General features: G+C 46.0%; 1 protein-coding gene across 5 annotated transcripts in view; it reads right to left on the reverse strand.

The window, feature by feature from the left end:
* SETH2 (UDP-Glycosyltransferase superfamily protein) overlaps positions 1–23,089 on the reverse strand; it is a 62,434-nt gene that overhangs the window by 7,377 nt on the left and 31,968 nt on the right. For 4 of the 5 annotated variants that reach the window (XM_086781392.1, XM_086781393.1, XM_086781390.1 and 1 more), the window contains exons 5-7: positions 5,200–5,316; positions 2,887–2,990; positions 2,711–2,801 (exon numbers count right to left, since the gene is read on the reverse strand). In XM_086781392.1, coding sequence (XP_086637518.1) covers positions 2,711–2,801; positions 2,887–2,990; positions 5,200–5,316 — 312 coding nt within the window. The remainder of the gene's footprint in view (positions 1–2,710; positions 2,802–2,886; positions 2,991–5,199; positions 5,317–23,089) is intronic. The other variant, XM_086781394.1, reaches the window with a different exon arrangement.

The raw sequence follows: 23,089 nt of genomic DNA on the forward strand, positions 1-23,089 counted from the left end.
CGGTAATGTGCCTTGTTGTTGTTACGGCCTTTCGAACACTGTTCCGTCAAGGCCTCAGAACCTCCGCCCTGTGGAGGGTTCATAAAACGCTCTTCTTGGTCCAAGACCATTGGCACAAGCTCCTCCCAAGTGACGGTACTGAGCCTACCATTGGTGATCAAAGAGAAGTAAAATGCTAAGTACTGAGAGGGCAAATGCGACAACAACATGATGGCCATGTCCTATGAAGATATCTCTTTCCCTGCCTGAAGAACCTCCTGCTGAAGAGCCTGCAACTTGTTGATATGCTCCCACATCGTCAACGACTTTGCTGGATTCATCACCCACATCTGTACTTCCAAGGAGATCCGCTTCATCCCTGTTATACAAAGAAGCCAAATGCTGCCAAATCCCTCTGGCCAACGTCATATGCTTTATATAGTTAATCACCTGTGGTGTGCAATTCAGGAAGATGAAAGAACGGACACGGACATTGACACGATCCCACAACTGTGCCTAAGCCTCCAGTTCCTTCCGTATAGAGGGTAACTCCCCGTCTTCCAACTCCGGCCATGGAACATCAACTACAATGAAATCAACCACTTCATAAGACTCCAAAATGGACTCCATCATTACCTTCCATATGCCGTAGCTGTTCCTGTCCAATTGTCGGTCCACCGAGAACATGGGGAGTGTAGGGATCTTCACGTGCTTCTCAGCCATCTCAAGCAAGTCTACCATCTCAAGGGTTCACAAGGTCTTGTGAAAGGAGGCTGGGTGGGAAAAAAGAAAAAGCAGAGGGAAGACAACTGCTGTAGAGAGCAAAATGCAGATGTGAGAGAGAGAGAGAGAGAGAGAGAGACTGTGTAACTCTGCTATATACACACAAGAAAATCCCAGAATCTACAATGGAAAGTGTGGGGGGCAAGGGGCCATTTTATATGGCCCCAGCCTCCTGGTCGGCCAGTCCAGAACAGGCCGACAGCAGCCAGATGCTCACAACCAGCACTAAAAGTGCTCACAACCAGCAAAAATCAGGTCAGCCAGTCAACCTGCAGTTGACCAGTACTGCAAATCAGGTCGGGTAGCAAACCAGAAGTCGGCCAGCAACTGAATCAGCGGACAGCCCTCCCACACCCAAGAAAATGGGAAAAAATACATGGAGAGTGAGGAAAAATGGGGAAACACCAAAACTGGGCGGGCACACCCACAACAGAGACCCTGGTGTACTGTACAGACAGGAGATGACTACTAACAAGATGATACTCAAATATGCCCAATCATCATCCACATGGCATGTGACATGTGTCTCTGCAAGTATCCAAGCCTCTGGATAAATTCATTTGTTGTGGCTTGCAAGAAATGATCTTAGTAAAACTGCATCTTTGGAGGTATCTTGGGGACGCGAACCATTTAGTGTGAGCGTGTAGGCAAGGTCAGTGCAGATAAGCCGGTTGACATCCTGATGAGTGAGATGAGGGTGCATCTAGGCTATCCTAGAAGGGTGGCAAGGGGTCCATGTGAACCCCCTGTGTGAGAAACCAGCGAGTGTCTCTACCATACCACGCCTGATCATTGCCCTTGCTCTACCAGTGATGGATAATTCCAATGCAATTCTCAGTAGTCTATGTCTGTCCAGAGTGTGGAGACGGTGTATGTATGTCACTGTCTAGAAACGTGCATCCACTATCAATGGTGCTGCTCTGAACTCTGCAAGCATGATGTGGTATAACACTTACGGTTTCCTCCAGGTCATGCAGGAAAAACAAGACCTAAAGTCACTTGATCCTCCTCCAGTCCTCAATACCAGGTGCCTGGAAGTGACTGAAAGCATTGTCTCTTAAGAAGGGCCAGGGCTACATACACCTTGTCAAACTGGCCTAGGCTCCCCAGTGTATGGTAAGGTACTAGGTGCCTGGAAGTGTGACTGAAAGCATTGTCTCTCAAGAAGGGCCAGGGCTACATATCCCCTAGGCTCCCAGGCACATGGTAAAATTGGACCAGTGAAGATAACTCCCATGTAAACGTAGGACATGGCTATATCCACTGAAACTCCTGTGTAGATAAAGTGATGTCTAGATACCACTGAGCTCTCTCCAGCCAGAGCACTATTACAATGCGGAGATCAAGGTGTGTGCTAGCGGACAACCTGTATCACCCAATCTGTCAATGAGATCAGGGATCTCATCTATGTAGAGGTCAAATACTGTCGGGGAGAGAGAGGAACCTTGTTTCATCCCAATCGTGCTAGAGATCTCCTGTGCATAGTGCTATGACTCCCCATATCATAAGGTGGATGCATTACATTATCAAAAATCCACAAAGCAGCATACATCGCTTTTTTTTCCCCCTGATTGGCCTTAGGCCCAAGATCCACTCATAGTTACCATTTTTCACCACCTGTAGGCACATGTCACTGCCCTACGCGATGTCGATGAGGGAGCACGTAGTGGGGGTTTGAACCCAAGATCTCTCGGTCCCAACACACACTTAACCACTTGAGCTACCACCTCATTGGCTAAACGCATCGCTTTTGCGATCTAGCCTCCTCAATGATGGCTCTTAGTGTGAGGATATGGTCCAAATTCCAATGTGGAGTATGTCCTCTGGAGCCCTACCTGTCCTGTGCCCCTGAATCCATGTCTCTCTGCTAGAGAATTAATCTCTGAGTCTAGCAGATAAAATAACTACGTATGCAGTATTGTTCAAAGGTAATTTTCATACAACTGACCTGCCACCACTCTAAGATCTGCCATACTATGAAGTCAAGGATCACCACCAAGCAGAAAAGCTTTCCAGCCCAAGGACCACATTCAAAGTATCTGCTCAATATAAGAGAAAAATATTAGTGCCTCTCATGCTATGGAATGAAGAGATACAAATATTACCCTCATGTTGTCTACTTGCCTTGAAAGACGTTGTAGAAGATCTTCATCACGGGCATTCATGGCATGATCATACACTACTTCCGTTCTCTTTGCGACGTCTGTCCAACTGTATAAAGTTCTCATCTGAACAAAAATAGAAGCCAAGAAAAATAACGATACCAGGGGTTAAAAAATTTGAGACTACTGAATGCAATGGAGAAAACATAAGTATAAAACTATTATATTGAGAAACCACAAAAGACCAGCACAATTCACGGGTAATATTGTGTAGAATGCCAATTGACAAATGCTCTCAACTTTTTCCTGCCTGAATTTTGCCCAGCCATATGCTAATGTACACTGATCTTTTATGCCCTTTTCTGCCAAGAATGCTTTGAAAGCATCATACATGTATTCCCCCCCTCCAAGAGTTTGCAGTCTACAACCTGTCATTTTCACCTCTTGCCACGCCCAGCCATATGCTAATGTACACTGATGTTTTATGCCCTTTTCTACCAAGAATGCTTTGAAAGCATCATACATGTATTCCCCCCCTTCAATCTGAGCCAAGGGTTTGCACTCTACAACCAGTCATTTTCACCTCTTGCCACGCCCAGCCATATGCTAATGTACACGGATGTTTTATGCCCTTTTCTGCCAAGAATACTTTGAAAGCATCATACATGTATTCCCCCCCTCAATCTGAGCCGAGGGTTTGCACTCTACAACCTGTCATTTTCACTCTTGCCACAGTGCTGAAAACACATAAATATATCAGATTTGGCCTTGAGTGGATACACCCAAGCAAATCTAGAATAATCATCAATGAAGGTCACAAAATATAGATGTTGCCCGACAGATGGTGTCCTCATAGGACCACACACATTACTCTGTATGAGCTGTAATTTTTTCACAGCCTTGCATTTTGCCCAAAACACATCCTTCCCATACATGTCCTGGTGGCAACTCCACATGAAGCAGATTCTGTACCATTTGATGCTTTTGTAACAACATCAAACTGCCATAATTGACATGCTCAAACCTTGCATACCAGAACTCCGCCTCGTGCATGGTAGGAGTATGAGGTAACCAAACAAGCATCTTGTGCCCTCTTCTAACAAGAATCCAAGTGATACAAGCCCTGGTACAAAGTCCTAGACATCAAAATGACATGGTCTTTCTCTCTTTCCCTGACTATGCATCTGTCATCCTCAAAATGAACTACACATCCTCTTTTGGCAAACGAGGAAACTAACAACAGATTTCTCTTAATTCCTAACACAAAAACCACATCATACAAGCATAGGTGTGAACCATCTGCTACAAGACACCATGACAAGTAACATTTAGGGTGCTTAGGACCCCCAATTAGGATCTCATCTCTCATATTGTTCATCTCAACCTGGACAAGCTCTTGCAACAACATCTCTATTCCACAATTGGATGGCACTACCTTCATCAACTGTGTAGAGTTTTCACGACTTTCATGTCACCACTAGGCTTGCATTATATTCAAACGCATGACATGGTGTCGCTATAGGCTGGTGTGCTAGGCTATGCTGACCTTGGATTAGAAAATATTTTAAGGCCCCATTATTAGCTCCTTAATCAGCATCAATCATCTTTCCTCCCTGCATAGGGCTCAAATTAATGCCGATTCTACTCAACCTAGCCACATGCATCTATATGGGAGGTGCACTACTTAGAACATTGCTTCTCAATCTCCAAGAAAGACCTGACCTCCTTTCTCAAAACTCACATCATCCCTATGCTTGATGGCCTCCCAGAACATCTTTTCCTCAACTTTGCAGATATCTTCCTTACTAGATCTACTTCAGCCTATACCAGCAAAATGCTTCAATTTTTTCATGTACAAACCATGTTTGATAAAAGGCTGGTGAAAGCATGACATGCAGACATAGCCATGACCTTGTTTGTGCATCCCCAACTCAATAATGCCATACCTGGTGTTTAGTTACAAATAATCTTACCATGAGAGTCCAGCCAAAAAGCAAACCTCTAGCCCAAAACAAGTCATGAACAAAGAAGACAAGTGCTTAGCCTAATTTTCTTAACCTTAATGAGCTCTTCAATACATTCATTCTATCCATTTCCACTGTAAGTACAAATACTTGCATGGCTATGATCTAAAACTATCTATTGCAAATATTAACACGATGAGCAACAACATCATCAAAAATGTGCACCTCCATTGTGATTCTAGCCACAAGGTGGTATTTAATTGCTTTTGAAATCTGTAAATCTAAAGACCTGGCTACACAAAACCGTTCTCAAGATTCAAAAAAAATACACCTTGTAGAATAAGCACTTCTCTTCCAGATTTTGCACTCACCCTGTTGTGCATGTCATAAGGATCAATCTTTGGAAGAAGCTTTATAGCCCTTCCAATAGCCTCTACCATATTTTCAGGGACAGGTTCTGCTAGCACAATCATATCAGGTGGTAGTACCTGATCCACAAAAACAAAGAGCAATTTCTCTCTCTCTCTCTCTCTCTCTCTCTCTCTCTCTCTCTCTCAATGCGGAAGGTGGCCGACGCTAGATTGACAAGGGGATATGCAGCCCTTGGCTCGCTAGAGAGGCAATGCTCACAGATACAGTTTCAGGAGCCGAGGACAAAGCTTTGGCTATTTGATACTCTAGTTACACCTGCACTAGAGTATGGTGCCCCCATCTGGGATCCTAGCTTATACCACAGGAGGAGACAGAGGAGAGAGCCAGCCGAGACAAATACAGAGGAGGTATATGATGGGTGGAAGCCGATGGAAAGGCCCCTAGTGACGATGATCTCACGCATGATTAGGAGTAAACCATCAATGCCACATGAGATTGTGCGCGCAGAGATGGGTGCTGCACCAATAGTCACAGAGGCTCTATTCAAACAGTGACATACTGGCATAGGCTATGGGAGCTTCCACTTGATAGATACCCCCGGCTAGCCCTAGAGTCCTCGAGACAGTTGACACTTGAGGGAGATACAGAGTGCTGGTATGCACAGGTAGGCACTTGGTTTGGCATGCACGGTATGCAGATGGAGGCACCCCCCCCCTTCCAATACAGCATAGAGGCCCCATCATTTGCTCTCAGCCGCACAGAGCGGAACAGGGTTATCACGAAGGACATTTTCAGACTGGATACTCAGAGGACATGGAGTTCACCTAGTCGTCCACTGGGGACAAAGATGGTCTTCTACAGAGATCACCTCCTATGCCTGACAGAGGATGGGTTCATCATTCGTCCACGCTACATGGACATACACCTATCCTTTGGGGTGAGATGTGCGATCGGCCAGATCTGCACCTCGTCCCACCAGCTGAGAGTGGAGACTGCCAGATATGGACCTAGAGCGGCCGCACCAGAGAACAGGATATGCCAGCTCTGTCACACAGAGCCCGAGACAAAGGACCATTACATATGCCGATGTCCCATGTACTATGAGATTCGGGGGAGGTTCCACGACCTCTTCCGAGCTGGGTTCGGACCACTTTCCAAGATCATGGACTTCCCGGATCAGAGATGCCTGGGACTTTTTCTTCTAGAGCTCCGTAGACACAGGGAGTCCTTAGTGAGATCCAGATCAGCTGTACTTGCTCAAGGACCAGCACAGAGAGCTCTCACCCATACCAGCACTCCGAGGGCTGATCCACCCATCATACCCAGACCACAGGCTAGTGTAGGAGCTCGGCCGAGAGGTGTGACACTCGACAGAGCCACTGAGTTATGCAGAGCTCGACGCCCCAGACCCCATGGCCCTCGCCCATGGCCATGCCACCACAGGAAGATCCGGGCCATCATCGCAAGACCTCCTTGCGCCAGCTCAGTTACCACCTTGAGCACCATGTCACAGCGGCCCATGAGGGATGTATTAGGGTGATATGAGAGCTCTCTGCTCATGTACCTAGATCAGATTTTAAAGTTTTAGATTTTTGTTATCTTTCTTTATTACTATTTTGTACCCAGGATTATGTACCTCATGGATATGATGTAACCTTTTGGTCTCATAGGTCATTTTGGCCTTTTGAAGACATTAATACAACTTTCTTTCTTCTTTCTTTCTCTCTCTCTCTCTCTCTCTCTCTCTCTCTCTCATTGTATCATTATACCAATGGCACTTACAGGGCTGTTGTTTCTTCTCTCAGCTCTAGTTGGGTTTTTTTTCCAAGGTTTTGTCACTTTATAGACACATTGTAATACTTTTGGTCTCATAGACCCTTTGGTCTTTTGTAGACGTTAATAGAACTTTCCTTCTCTCTTCTACGGGTTTTCTCTCTCTCATTGTATCATTGTACCAGTGGCACTTACAGGGCTGTTGTTTCTTCTCTCAGCTCTAGTTGGGTTTTTTTCATGTTTTTTTCCAACGTTTTGTTACTTTATAGACACATTGTAATACTTCTGGTCTCTTAGACCCTTTGGTCTTTTGTAGACGTTAATAGAGCATTCCTTCTCTCTTCTACGGGTTATGAAGCAAGAGTAGCAGCACTCGTAAGGTCTTATCTCGCAGAATGATCGCAATGGTTAGACAGGATAAGGAGGCCCAGTTTATGAGGAGTCAACTATACTTGCTGGGGGCTGGGCAGCAAGTTGGCAGCCCATAAGTGGCACAAAACTCCTATCGGCCAGCATCAAACCCACCCCATAAACCACACGTGTCAAGAGGCACCTTCTTATTGGTGTCTATTCAGGTCATGGGATCATTGGAAACAGGCCGACACCTCTTGCTGAAAATCGACCAGCATATGTTTGTCATATATAGGGAATAGGCAGCATAGGGCATAATTCATCTCATTCTCTACAAGTGTTGAAATTCCAGGGCTGTAGACAAGCCAAGTGAAGGACCAAAGCAAGGTGGAAAGGTGTAGATCAAGGGATAGACTTTAGGTCAACCAAGGAAGCTGTCCAAGGCACCTCCGTTCAGACCAGGCTATCTACAACCAGAATATTTGTCACATGCACGCCCGTGCCATGGCATAATCCTCAGCAGGAACATCATAATCCCTTATTAGGACAGTAGTTATGAAAGCATTTAGGTCATCAACATCATTTTCATCAATATCATCATCCATATAGTAGCATTAGCATAAGCATTGCATGCCTATGGGCCAGCCATAGGGCCAGCCCATGGTTTCATCATTATGTCCAAGGGCTGTTCACAGCCCTGGACAGCATGTGCGGCAGTCAGCCAGCATTGGGACTCAGCAACAACACGTAAAACAAAGGCTAGAACACTGGATATTCAGCACTAAGCATTAAATGCTATTTACAGCATTTTATGTCCAAAAGGAGCTGGCCAACAAGGATTAACTAGCCGACCAGCATCTTGTGTTCATATATAAGCAACTGCTTGATCCCAGCCATAAATCATTCGGAATTCACCAAAGTCTCAAGCAGTTCTCAGTCAGTAAATCAGCAAACAACATCCTACTCTCTCAGGGCTAATATTGAAGCTCCTCTTCCATTCTCAGCCAGCATATGTGTAGTCCTACAGCTATCTAGACTTGCATAAGTGGCCCGAAGAGTCTTCTGCAGTGCCTTGGATTGGAGGATACTCAGCCAACGTATGGTCTTCCTCATCCTTGCATTGGGCAGTCATATCGCTTGTTCGCAAGCATTGTGCAGCAATTCTCCAAAGAATCAATATAAGCAAATACTCCTACTTGCAAGGGGGGCCCTTCAATGGGTAATTGAGACCCAATACTGTATCGTCTAATTCTCTTCTATTCTCTTCTCTCTCTCTACTCTGTGAATTGGATGCTAAAGATCTCACCACATAAAGGTATAAAGAAGGCCCTGTTGTGCATTACCACGATCAACCGCATTGCATGCAACATTGGTATCAGAGCATTCAATGTAACATGCGGAAGCTTTGGGAGTCTTCTTTCAGCCCTAAACACCATCCTAGAACATGCTTGATGCAAAACGCATACAAAGGATAGAGAAGAGAGAGAGAGAGAGAGAGAGAGAGAGAGAGAGAGTTGAGTATTCAATACATTCTACAGTACAAAAAGATACATCTTGGCTAGCCAACTGGCTGTCCCATCAAAAGGTGGTAAAACACCTAGATCTAAGTCTAAATCTATGACTCAGCCCCTTGGAGGACTGAATGACTCTAACAATGAGCAAGTGTACCCCTTTATAAGCCATGAAATCCCCTATGGACTAGCCGACCTGCTATCGGACAAATATTCCATTATATGCTGCAGCCAACAAAAGCATATTCTTCCTATGAGCTAGCTGACAACCTCCTGTGTCCTCCACAAGGTCTTCTTGCCCATACCAACAGCACAAGCTCCAAAATCTGGTCCTAATCTTTGAAAGAGTGCACAAAGCGGAAGTACAAGGACACTAGAGTGTGCTGAATAGAGAGTGCAAGAGAGAGAGAGAGAGAGATATGGAGCAACTATGCTGAATATACTAAAGCAAAACAGTCCCAAGCAAGAGACACAAGTAGTCTCATAAGCGAGGGAGCAAAAGATGTACAAAAGATGAAAAGTGAGAGGCCAGCCCCACCTATTTATAGGTCAGTAGTGCTGGCCAACTGGAGCTGAATAAGCTGGCCGACTGGAGCTGACTAGCTGGCCAACTCGGAAAATACCAAACGGGCTCAGAAAAATCCCATAAAAATATGGAAAATAGGGGTTGCCATCCCACAATCAAGGGCCATGCAAAAGGGACCAAAAGGACACCAAAAATGGACAAAAACTGGGGATGAATGTGCTAACACCTCCTCTCAATACCACATGCTGAACAAACTCCGAGAAGCCGAAGATGAGGAGCCAATGAAGTGTGAGAAACCGGCTTGGTGAACAAATCTGCAGCATTTTGCTCTGAAGGACAATACTCCAAATGCAAATCTCCTGCAAGAACACGTTCACGAACATAGTGATATTGTATCTCAACGTGTTTCGTACGAGCATGAAACACGGGGTTCTTGGCAATGACGATGCAACTCTGATTGTCACACCAAAGAAGAGTAGATCCGGCAGGTGGACAGCGAAGCTCCTCCAATAATCTTCGCAACCAAATCGCTCACATGCAACATAACAAACCGCACGGTACTCCACCTCTATAGAGGAAAGCACCACAGTAGGCTGCTTTCTACTGCTCCATGAAATGGCTCCAGACCCAAGTGTAAAAACACAACCAGTGGTCGAAAGCCAAGTATCTGGATCTCCAGCCCAATTTGAATCAGAACATCCAACAAGAGTGCATCCTTGGCCATAGATGATGCCAAAGTCCAGAGTGCCACGCAAGTACTGAAGAACTCTGAGAGCACACCGCCAATGCTGTTGACAGGGTTTGGATGAGAAAGAACTCAATGCGAAACATATGTCCAATCGGAAGTAGGTCAACCAAACCAAACAACCGACGAGAACCCAATACTGTCCCTAATCAATCCCTGGAGAAGCATCAAGTAAAGAAAGCTTCTCACTAGTATCCATAAGAGAAGATACTCGTCTGCATCCGGTCATCTGAAATCTGTCGAGAATCTCCCGTGTACTTTTGCTGAGAGAAGATAATGCCCTTCGAGGTTTGCCAAATCTCAAAGCCGAGAAAATAATGCAGAAGGCTAAGATCCGTCATCTCAAACTCTGTCTCCAAAGCATCCATGTCAAAACGGATTCTCACAAAACCTCGAATCTGCATGAGAATGGCGCCGGCCGAGCTTCTGAAAGAACTCATCAATCCGCTAGTACCAAGCCCACGGAGCCTACTTCAGACCATATAAAGCCTTCTTCAACCGGTACACAAGATCCTGTTTGCCTAGAATAACAAATCCTAACGGCTAATCAACATAAACCTCCTGTGTAAGCTCTCCATTCAGGAAAGCCGACTTCACGTCCATCTGGAAAACGGGCCATCTATGATGACCTGCAAGAGCAAGAACAGTGCGAATGGTAGTCATCCGGGCCGTCAGAGCGAAGGTCTCATCGAAGTCGACTCCAGGGCGCTGAGCATAGCCCTTGGCAACCAACCTCGCCTTGTGCTTGTCCAAGCTGCCATCAGCTCGGAACTTCGATTTGAAGATCCAATGCACACCAATCACCTTACGCAGGCAGTGGCCTAGGCACCAAAATCCAAGTGCCATTCTGTTCAATAGCATCCAGCTCTGCCTGCATAGTACGACACCAAGGCTCATGTGAAAGAGCCTCGTCCAGAGAAGTGGGATCAAAAGGACCATTAATGATAGAGAACATAAAAGCATAGTTAACAAACATGTTGCCCTCATGAATTTGTTTCCCTGTAACTTTGGAACAATGCCTTAGACAACCAGGCGAAGGAGCGAAAGGAAGCTCACGTAACCCAAATCACGACCTGTCTGATAATACCATACAGGCACAAATTTGCTCGGACTCGCTAGAGGAGGAGCAGAGTCATCATCATCTGAGAATCCACAGCTGGAGGCGTAATAGAAGCAGAGGAAGGAGGAGGAGGAGGAGGAGAAGGCGGAGACAGAGACGGAGGTGAAGAAAGAAGAAGCTCACCACCCCCCTCTGAAGATGTAGGTGTCTCATTGAACACCACATCATAGCTCACAACAACTTTGCCAGCTTGAGGATCATAAAGACGATATGCCTTGGACACAGTGCTGTATCCGAGAAAAGTCATGTGCTGAGACCTCGAGTCCAACTTGGAGCGATGCTCCTTAGGCACATGAACATACGCCGAACAACCAAATATCTGGAAATGAACAACAGAGGGCTTCTCACCATGGAAAGCCTCATATGGAGTTTTATCTGGAAGAGCAACAGCAAGAGACCTGTTCTGAATGTAGACAGCAGTGGAAGCCGCCTTAGCCCAAAAACGTCGAGGTAATGAAGAATGCTCAAGCATAGCACGAGCCATCCCCATAATGGTCCTATTCTTCCTCTCTGCAACTCCATTCTGTGATGGGGTATATGTTGCAGTAAGCTATCTCCGAATGCCATGGGTCTTGCAATATTGCTGAAACTCCTGGGATGTAAACTCACCCCCTCCGTCAGTCCTGAGAGCCTTGACCGAGTGATCGGTCTCTTTTTCCACCTCAACTCTCCAATCACAAAAGTGCTGAAAAGCCTCATGCTTGGTCTTCAGAAAGAAAACCCAAGTATATATGGAAAAGTCATCCACCATCACGAGCATGTACAACGCCTTACTCAAGGACGCGGTACTCACAGGACCACATAAGTCTGCATGAACAAGAGCAAGTGATGTCGAAGATCTATGTGTCGCCTCCGTCGGAAAGACGGCTCGGTGTTGCTTCCCTTGTAAACAAGAGGAACAAACAGAAGATGGAGCCTTGATGGTCGGTAAACTCTCTACTAACCCATCCTTCGAAGCGCGCTGTAGAAACTGATAGCTCAAATGGCCAAACCAAGCATGCCAAAGAGCAAAAGAAGCACCAGAAGAAAGCAGAGCGGTCGATTTGTACAGACCACTATCTTGGACTCCCTAAGCCAAGATGCTACCAGTCGCCTCACAAATGGTAATCTCATAACGAGAAACGATCACCTCCGTACCCTAAGCTGTAAGAGCACTCACTGACAAAACGTTCAAAAAGCCAAATCTGGAATATATAGAACGTTAGAGAAGTACCCCTTGTCCTCGGAAGAGCGAAAGATGGGGATGGTGCCATGACCATGTACTGGCACAGAAGAAGAATCACCCAAAGTGATCTCACCTGACTTGGCAGTGAAGTCCTTGAACCAATCTCGATGGGGTGTCAAGTGAGCAGTAGCACCGCTATCCACAATCCATGACCATGACTGAGAAGTCACAAGAGCAAGTATACGACGAGTACCTGCTAATAGAAGAATGCCATCATCCTTCTTGGTCTGAGACACCGCTGTAGAGGAAGAGTTCTTTGTTGCTTTGAAACCGGCCTGACGGGCGGTGAAACAAACACTCGCACATAAAACACTTCAACACCATTCAGGACCTAGAAAAGGAAAACAAACAAGGGGAGCTAGAGTGCTCTTGCAAATAGTACACGGACACCGATTGGCCCCAAATCGCAGTGGCGCCCTTTGCGGTATTTCTTTAATTGAATATAAGAGCTTTGATTACAATATAAGGCTGGGAACTCAGCCGTCTCAGTAGAACCCCTGAAGCCTGCAAAGAACTGCATCATGGCTTCTTGTCCACTCGGCATCCACAAACAAGTCCAGCCATTGTTCACATCGAAAGACTCTCACACATTGAGTCTGCATACAGAAGCTTTCTCCCATGATCAAGGCTGCCACAACCATCCATAGCCTCTCACACTATGAACAGTATCACACCCTGACATATCCAGTGCTCCTGCATCACAACACAGACTCCCAAACTGTCTCTCAGAAGAGAACTCGTATCACAGCACAGCATACCATACAGTCGACACACCTGTACCAACCCTCTCTACCTTCCAAGGGTACTATCCATCTCTGTCATGGATTCCCTGTCCCCTGCCCAATCAGTAGCAAGGCTGTACCAAACATGTGTCCATTCCTGTACCTTCTTCCTGCATGTGACCTATCTCCTGGAGAAACCCAAAAACATGTCTCCTCGAGAAAACCTACGACCAGTTTCCACATGAAACCCTTAGGCCTGTTTCCCTTTGAAAACTTATGTCCTGTTTCCATACATCTAGTTACCTGTTCCCTCATGAAACATCTGGCAACATAGAGATGCCCATAACTGTAGGTCCCACTGTTCCTTTCTAGCAGGAAGAAAACAATCTGCTCCATGAGCACGCAGCCATGCGAGCTTACATCACTCCCATGCCAAGAAACATAACCAAAAGACCTGTACTTGCAGTCAAATACCCAAGCACATAGCTGAATTTGCAACCAAACAAAAACAGCCCATAGACTGTCCCAAAACAGTCCCGAACCCAAAGCATAGAGAAGCTGAAAGTTCCATCAGTTGAACGCCATCGACATGATGTCTATGTTCATGAAAAACCAGCCCCTCCTTTCTGCAAAAACACGGCGTCCTCCAAAAAAGCACACACCTAGCTGCCTGTGTGTCTAGAGAAACCAACCTGTACGGACTCTTGTGCAAAAGAGCATGAGTTTCAGCCCTTTGCGCCTGCAGTCCAGCCCCTTGTGCGTGGAGAAAAACATGCGCTGCTCTGTCCAGCGCTGCCTGCAGCCACCTGTTAGCCAAGAGAGAGAGAGAGAGAAAGGAGGCCTATGACTCTGTCCTGTAGCACAGCACGGCAGCCAGCCTTCACTCTCCAAAAAGCATGCATAAGGAGGTATTCAGCTGCGCCTCTGCACCCTGCAGCACAGCCCGCTTGTAATCCCTTCCAAAAAGCAAGAGATGACCAGCAGCGCAGACCCGCCAACGGCAAAACTGTCAGCGCCTGTTTCTGTCCTGACCGTACAGCTGTCCGTACAGTCGTACAGGTCTGCATGAAATCTCCTGTGCGCAACCAACATGCAGTCCACTTCTCCTCAAAAAGCACATGCTTCCTCAAGAGATAGGCGCCCCTTTCTGCCTGCCAGCCCCTCTTTTTCCCAAAAAGCACACGTGGCCCCAAAATAGCCTAAGGGCCACGATTATCCCCAAAAAGGGGTTCTTTTATTTTCAAAGGATTTTAAACCTTTGTCCCCTCCAAAATCCTTTGTCCCCATGGGTTACGAGAAAAGACTTTTATCACTTGGCCCCCTTCACACATGGGGTTGTCCACACATGGGCTTACTTTTTGACTCCAACCTGATGCCATTCACACTGTCCACCATGTCCCCGTGCACACCTGCATATTGTCCAGAGAAAAACACAGGGTCGTAACATGCTTCATCCCGCTTCTTCTTGTGACATTGGGGAGATTTATGACCCTTCTTGACACAATAATGACATTCAATGTCCTTGTTTTTAGAAGATTTGTTCTTGTCTTTATCCTTGGAGTTCTTGCCAGATGTCATGGCCCTGTGAAAATGGAACAGCACAAGTGTGGGCATGGTGGTTGCAGAGTCAGAATATTTTATGATTCACATGGGGGGTGCCCGGACAGAGTTTAAGATGTGTGGACATCCCTAGGTGTGAAGGGGGGAACTAGAACATTAAACTTTTAATGTTTATAAAAGTTGCCCCTAGGCTTTAGTGGCCCTAGGGAACTTTTAAAGTTTGGGGGCCCTAGGATTTTTATGGGGAGGAAGCCACTCCACTTTTGGAGTAAGTGCTTCTCTCTCTTCCCCCTCTCTCTAGCTTTTGGAAATCGTGGAGCATACTTGCATGTGGGGAAGCGTGGAAAAGCACAGAGAAAGGAGGCGGCTGCTGTATCTGTGTGTTGCTGCTGTTTTCTTCTCCATATTCAGTCGTACTTCCCACGTGTGCAGTCCGTACAGCACTGTAGGACTGCAAGAACGGGCGGCTGCTGAAATCTGCTGCAAGCGCTCTTTCTCTGCTGGACTGGCTGCGCACAGACTCTGTACAGGCTGTGCAGAGAAGTATACAGCAAGTACAACACTGTACGACTGCCGTACAATGTACATACAGTCAGGTACAGCAGGTACTGCTGCAAGCGGCGCAGGACAGGTGCTGGACAGGTCTGATTACGCTGATTCAGGCGAGTACAAGTGTGGACAGCAGGCTGCGTGTGCAAGTACAACTCTTGGCACGTATCCCGAGGTAGTACAGACGGGTACGGGGCTGTTTTTCAGATCTGTACTTTCAAAGACACCATAGAAGTGAACACAAGGAGGAGGGTACAGACAAGTACAAACACATATGTGAAGCAGGGTTGTGGATACAAGTGCCTGCAAGTACAGATTGGTACCGTTGCTTCCTCCAGTGCTGATTCACGAGCTGAATTTGGTAAGCTCCGCTTTTGTTCATCTATCTCTCTTTCTACTACTTGATGTCTGTTGCAGATATGAGTTATCTGGCCCCTTGTGAGAGGAGGGGTATGGCAGATTGACAAGGGTTGAGACAAAGTTTGGACAGAACATGTATGTATGAGCTGAGATGATGTATCATACACTTGAGTTATGCCCGATGTATGCTCATGGCTGCCCTGCTTAGTGGTCTTGGCTGATCAGAGGGAGGCACAGTGTGTTATTGAGAAACACAGATTTGTGTGCATAGATCCTCTGTGCTAAGAAGGTTTTGTGGGCCGTCAGATTGGACATACACGTGTAAACTCTTGGCTGATTTTTGTTGTACTCAGCCATTCATATTATTATAATTGAATAAAGAAATACCGCAAGGGGCGCCAAGCTTTGGGGCCAACAGGTGTCGCTTTGTTTTCAGATTTGGGCACTCTAGCTCCAATCTGTTTTGTTTTCACATCTAGACTACAAGTGGACGGGTGACTGCTAGTCTACCGCACTCTGGTTTCTATCAGAGGCCGGTTTCAAGGTTCCGTTGCCGGGACCAATCATCAACTTTCTGAAGGGGGTGAGCTCGTGGTTGCCTCGAAGAAAGCCATTGCTGAAAATTCAGCAAACATGTCTAATACAGAGGATGAGTACTTCTATCATGAAGAAGAAGAGCAAGAGACTTCAGAGAGATGTATCTGAGGATATTTTTGCAGGAGAACAGGCTGTAGATGTTGAGCCTTATGAGGATGTAACACAGCCAGAAGATGTGCATGGTAAAGAGGATGATGATGCTCGGTTCAAAGATCGCTTGGCTAGTGTTATGGATACTTTTATGCAGCTCACACAGAGTGAGAGATTTGCTGAATTTATGAGATCTCGCACAGAGCCCCGCACAGAGCCCGAGAAAAAGAAGAAGGTTCGTTCAAAGAATCTTCCACACGGTCATAGTGGTGCCATCCCACAGGAACCATCTTTTGGCCAGTTTCCGAATATGCAGCATGCTTATGGTGCAAACTCTCAGAGTTCCTTCTATGGACAGCCACCTATTCCTCAGCAGAATATGCATCCAGGTTATTTTGGTGGTGGCTCGGTGTTCCAATCCATGATTGGGGGTTATCCTCAGGGAGGCATGGGTATGTATGGGCCTTTTGGAGCCAATTTTCAGCCTGGCATGCAAGGGAATATGTATGGTGGTATGCAGTCCGGTATGCAAGGAAATATGTTTGGAGGCATGCAACCTGGGATGCAAGGCAATATGTTTGGTGGTATGCAGCCAGGTATGCATAATGCAATGTTTGGAAACATGGCTGGAATGTATGGTATGCCTGGTGTGGGAATGGGAAATGTTGACCCAATGATGGGTATGAATGTTGGGGGCAGCAATCTTGCGAAATGACTTCCATATGATAATCTAACGCCTTTAGGAAAGGCGAAGGATTACAAGGAAGGGGGAGCTGCAGTGAAGTTAAGGAGCTACAACAAAAGGCCCAACGGGAAAGGTTAGGGAACCCCAAGCACAGCGAAGCCAAAAACAATGGGCGCCTACCAACGTGCTCATAGCTCAAGGCTTCCATGAAGGCATTACACACCTATGGCTCCCAAAGCCACAATCAACCACTTGTCCCAAGTGTTGACAACCAACTCGTAGATCAAAGCCCTATTGACCAAACACCAAGAAGCCTCATCAACCACAGACCCTGATCACTCCTCGTCAACAATGGGCGCCCAAACATCTCTTCGCAGTGCCCAAGGCTTCAATGATGGAAACTCCATCATTTGGATCCCATGGCATAACCCTCAATAGTTGGCCCAACCCACACAAACCACGCCTGTTCCATCGACGTAGATGGTTTGGCGACCAATGAGCCAGCACTTCCCCTCTTCATTAACTAAATCCTATGGACTTGCCCACACACCCAACTCGGGCACTCAAAATCTCAATTTGCCTAGTCCTTTCAAAAGGACAAGAGCCTCTTCCACAAAACTCTACCTCGCTCCTCAATTTTGTCATCACACTAAGGGGAAATACCATAAATGTTAGAGCTTATCCAAACACTCAAAGATCACCTCAAGGGTAAGCTCACAAATCTAGCAAAATGAGCTAATCAGTACAAAACCCTCTTTTAGGGTGCTGATGACCAGTAAACATACGTACCACGAGCACACCTTTTGTCCTCACCCATGCACAACGCATACAATTCTCACTAGGCTCATTCAATGCACACACATCGCACAAAGCTTTATCATCGGACCACTGTCCAGGTATATCTGTAAGATTCCTCCCTCCAGCTTTTGAAGTGTGTAGGTGTAAGAACCTCTCCTTCTGTTTCTGGTGGGAATTACACAGAGTCCTCTAAGGTGAGGAAAGCTGCCACTTTTCTCAAGGGCAATGCTTTGCAGTGGTGGTCTACTCTTCTTTTGCAGGGCATAGCACCCACTACATGGGTCCAATTTAAACAGGTTTTCTCTTCCGTATGGCTCACATCTACATTTGAGGTGGATGTTATGACCGCATGGCACAAGTTGGATGCTTCAAAGTGTGATAGTTTGGAGGATTATAACAAGAAGTTTTGGGAAGCTTTACTCCCAATGACTTCTTACCGTGCCGTGCCATTATCTGAGCAGGTAGAGAAGTATTGTTGTGGACTGCCTAAAGAGGTACAAGATTATTGTATAAAGACAAGAGTAACGTGATTGAAAATGCTATGACAGCTAATGCGTTACTCACAGGTGGTTCATCTGGGTTTAAAGGCAGTAAGAAATTGAGCAAGAAAGCTGAAAAATTTGGGCATGCTTCTCGTGATGCTAAAGGGTCTTCAGAGACAAAGTATAAGAAGTTGCCAATGCCCAAGAGGACTTCTGAGGAAAGACAGGCTTTGAGAGATGCTCAAAAGTGTTTTTACTGTACTGAAGAGGGGCATATGTCATTCAATTGTCCCAAAAGAAAGTCCCAAAAGGACCCTGACAATAAAGGAGAGCCCAAGCCAAAGAAACAAAAACCTTCTGCAGGCTTAGTTCCTGATCTTGTGGGGGAGCAGCTAGGTGGTGAAGCTACAGAGTTGTGCAGGGCATGGGGCAAAGTGAGAGATCAGAATGCTTTGATCTTCTTTGACACACGTGCTAGAGCCAACTTCATTTCACCAGATTTGGCTGGCCGATTGGGGATTCGCGCAGAGGAGATGGGGCCGTTACATGAGGCTAATATGGCTTGTCCAGGGTATGCAGAACCCGTTACTCCTATCATTGGGAAGCTTCGGCTTCATTTGCAGGGTTATGTGGACAGCGAAGAGTTTTTCGTCATGCCTTTGGATGGCTGTGATGTTTTGTTGGGGATGCCATGGTGCCACAGGGTACATGCGGTGGTGGATACTTACAATAGGAAAATTACTCTGACTCATAGAGGGAAAGAGCATGTATTGGATGTAAAACTCAAAGGGGAATCTGTTCCTATTGTATCCGCTTCGGCGATTTCATCAGTAATGAAAAAGCATCTTTCCGCGTACTTGATTTATGTAAAGGATGCACAGGATGATGAGTCTAAGTCTAATTTGTCTATGCTAGATAAGGACAGGACTGATTTCTTAAGTGGGTTTCAAGACTGTTTTTCCGAGTCATTGCCAGGAGAATTACCTCCTGAGAGGCCAGAAGATCATGCCATAGATCTGATTCCTGGTAGTACTCCACCGAATAGACCGCCGTACCGTGTTAGTGCAGCCCAACAGGAAGAGATTATGAGTCAGGTGCAGAAGCTTTTGAATAAAGGGTTGATACAGCCTAGCTCATCACCCTTTTGCTCACCTGTGCTCTTGGTGCAAAAGAAGGATGGTTCTTGGCGCATGTGTATTGATTACAGGGCGCTGAACAAGAATACCATCAAGAATCGATTCCCCATACCGAGGATCGATGACATCTTGGACCGCTTACAGGGCTCCACAGTTTTCAGTCATATTGACTTGAAAAGCGGGTATCATCAGATACGCATTAGACCCGAGGATGTGCATAAGACAGCATTCCGAACCACATTTGGGTTGTACGAGTTCTTGGTTATGCCCTTTGGTTTGATGAATGCGCCTGCCACATTTAACAGAATGATGGACAAGATTTTCAGACCTCATAGAGAGTTTGTGGGCACATTCTTTGATGATATGATTGTGCATTCACGAACTGAGGAAGAGCATAGAAGGCATTTGGCCATTGTGTTTGCAGAACTCAGAAACCATAGGTTGGTGGTTAATGGCAAGAAGAGTGAGTTCTTTTTGCACGAGATACATTTCTTGGGGTATATTGTGTCTGGTCATGGAGTCCGTATGGATCCAGCAAAGGTGGAAGCAATACTTAATTGGCTAGCTTTGAGGACCGTGCATGATGTACGCAGTTTTCTAGGATTGTGTTCCTATTACAGGCGGTACATACGGCACTTTGCTGAAATTGCTTCGCCTCTTCATGCTTTGACGAAGAAGGCAACTCCGTTTAGATGGGCTGATCGGGAAATTACAGCATTCAAAAAGCTCAAAGAAGAGCTTACTTCGGACCCAGTATTGGTGTTACCGGACCTCCGAAAGGCTTTTGTTGTCCAGTGTGATGCATGTGGAAGTAGCATTGGTGCAGTTCTCATGCAAGAGGGACATGTGATAGCCTATGAGAGTAGAATATTGCAAGATGCTGAGAAGCATTTACAGGTGTATGAGAAAGAGATGTTGGCTGTAATTCACGCTCTTTCTACTTGGACACACTACTTGCTTGGGGCTGATTTCACTGTACAGACAGATCATCAGACCTTGCGTTATTTCCTCGCGCAAACTAAGCTTTCAGAGAAGCATATGCGTTGGGCAAACTTTTTGTCAATGTTTCACTTCCAGATTGTGCATGTGGAAGGCAAAAAGAATGTAGTGGCAGATGCTTTGTCACGCAAGCCACAGGTCTCTGCAGTTTCACTTGCTTATCATCATGAGCTTGATGAAATGAAAGAGCAGTATGTCCATGATGAGGACTTTGAAAGGTTGTATGATCAGATGTCTGAGGGTCAGTGGCAAGAGCACTATACTCTCAGAGATGGGTTTTTATTGATGCATGGCAGACTGTGTGTTACCAGGCCATTGCGACTCAAGGTTATGATTGAAAGTCATGCTCCACCGTATGCAGGTCATAGAGGTATTGACGCCACAGTCAAAGCAGTGGAGACTTTCTTTTATTGGCCAACCTTGAGAAGAGATGTTGATGCCTTTGTGAGGCAATGCATCGTATGTCAGAAGGTAAAGTTTGACCATCAGAAGACACCGGGGTTATTACAACCTTTACCTATTCCAGATAGACCTTGGGAGAGCATTGCCATGGATTTTGTATTTGATCTTTCACGGACACAAACGGAAAATGATGGCATCTGGACTAACATATGCAGCTTCAGTAAGCAGGCACATTTCATTCCTGTGCGGAAGACAATTAAAGTGGATCATATGGTGAAGTTGTTCATGGCGAACATCTTCAAGTATCATGGCTTGCCTACGTCTATCATTAGTGACCGTGATCCACGGATGACGAGTTTGTTTTGGAGAGGGTTGTTTGACAACATGGGTACAACTCTCAAGTTTTCATCGTCATTTCATCCACAGACAGATGGTCAGTCAGAAGAGGCTAACTCTACAGTGTTGAATCTTCTCAAGTGTTATGTGTCAGAGCACAAGCAACAATGGGAAAAGTATCTTCCTTTAGTGGAGTTTGCATATAACAACACTGTACATACCTCGACAGGCAAGGCGCCTTTTGAGATTGTTGAAGGAGGGAAGAAGGTTCCACCCATTTTGCATACAAAGGATAAGATCTTTGAGGCTGATCAGTATGTGGAGAGCTTGGATGAAGCTTATCGGAGAGTTAAGTTGACCCTCCAAAAAACTCAGCAGAAGCAAAAGAAAGCCGCAGACCGTCACAGACGTGATTTACAGTTTGCATTGGGTGATTGAGTTCTTTTGCGATTTGAAAAGGCTAGACTCAAGAAGATGAAGGGTAAAGAGCGCTTATTCCCTAAATTGAGCATGCGTTATTATGGGCCTTTTCAGGTTTTGGAAAAGATTGGTGAGGTAACCTATCGTTTGAAGTTACCAGATCACTGGAGGATTCACAATGCTTTTCGCGTGAGTCTCCTTAGACCTTTCCGTGGGGATGTACCTGAGGATATATCAAATGAGGCTCAGCCGGAAGTTGAGGAACTTGATGAGGTTCTGATTCCAGAGCAGATACTGGCACATAAAGAAAGGAAAGTACGAGGTAAAGTTTCCCGTCGCTATCTTGTGAAGTTCAAGAACTATTCACCGATGGATGCGAAGTGAATGGAGGAAGGTGACTTAACAGATTCACCTCAGGTTTTGCAGCTTTATCTCGATGCCTTTGAGTTAGAGCCGACTCTTATTGTGGCTCATTCAGGTTCAGCAAAGCATGGGTCTGGAGCATTACCTGATGCTCAAGAGGGGGGTAGCACCTCCACTCCCTTGATACAGACAGGCTCAGATGACATCTAGAGGTCGCTTGGTGCAGTTTTTATCTCACCCTAAGGTACTGAGGCTGACAGTACATCTGTTTATGGGACTTCTATGATATATGTGTACTAGTCACATGAGATTTTTGTGGATATGTATGGTTCACAGTGGTATACAACTTGGACTATTACTATGCCATTGGTTTGCAGCGAAAGTTGATACATGTGTATGGCTTAGAGAGATTGGGACGCTGATCTTGCCATATTGTATATTTCACTTTGGATATTTTGATGCATCACCAGAATGCAATCGAGGACGCTTGCCATTTTTCAAGAGGGGGATATGTCATGGCCCTGTGAAAATGGAACAGCACAAGTGTGGGCATGGTGGTTGCAGAGTCAGAATATTTTATGATTCACATGGGGGGTGCCCGGACAGAGTTTAAGATGTGTGGACATCCCTAGGTGTGAAGGGGGCAACTAGAACATTAAACTTTTAATGTTTATAAAAGTTGCCCCTAGGCCTTAGTGGCCCTAGGGAACTTTTAAAGTTTGGGGGCCCTAGGATTTTTATGGGGAGGAAGCCACTCCACTTTTGGAGTGAGTGCTTCTCTCTCTTCCCCCTCTCTCTAGCTTTTGGAAATCGTGGAGCATACTTGCATGTGGGGAAGCGTGGAAAAGCACAGAGAAAGGAGGCGGCTGCTATATCTGTGTGCTGCTGTTGTTTTCTTTTGCATATTCAGTCGTACTTCCCACGTGTGCAGTCCGTACAGCACTGTAGGACTGCAAGTCCAGGCGGCTGCTGAAATCTGCTGCAAGCGCTCTTTCTCTGCTGGACTGGCTGCGCACAGACTCTGTACAGGCTGTGCAGAGAAGTATACAGCAAGTACAACACTGTACGACTGTCGTACAGTGTACGGACAGTCAGGTACAGCAAGTACTGCTGCATGCGGCGCAGGACAGGTGCTGGAC

This window comes from Cibotium barometz, chromosome 43 (genome assembly GCF_041138505.1).
Source record: "Cibotium barometz isolate CiBa-2024 chromosome 43, ASM4113850v1, whole genome shotgun sequence".
In the NCBI taxonomy this organism is placed as follows: Eukaryota; Viridiplantae; Streptophyta; class Polypodiopsida; order Cyatheales; family Cibotiaceae; genus Cibotium; species Cibotium barometz.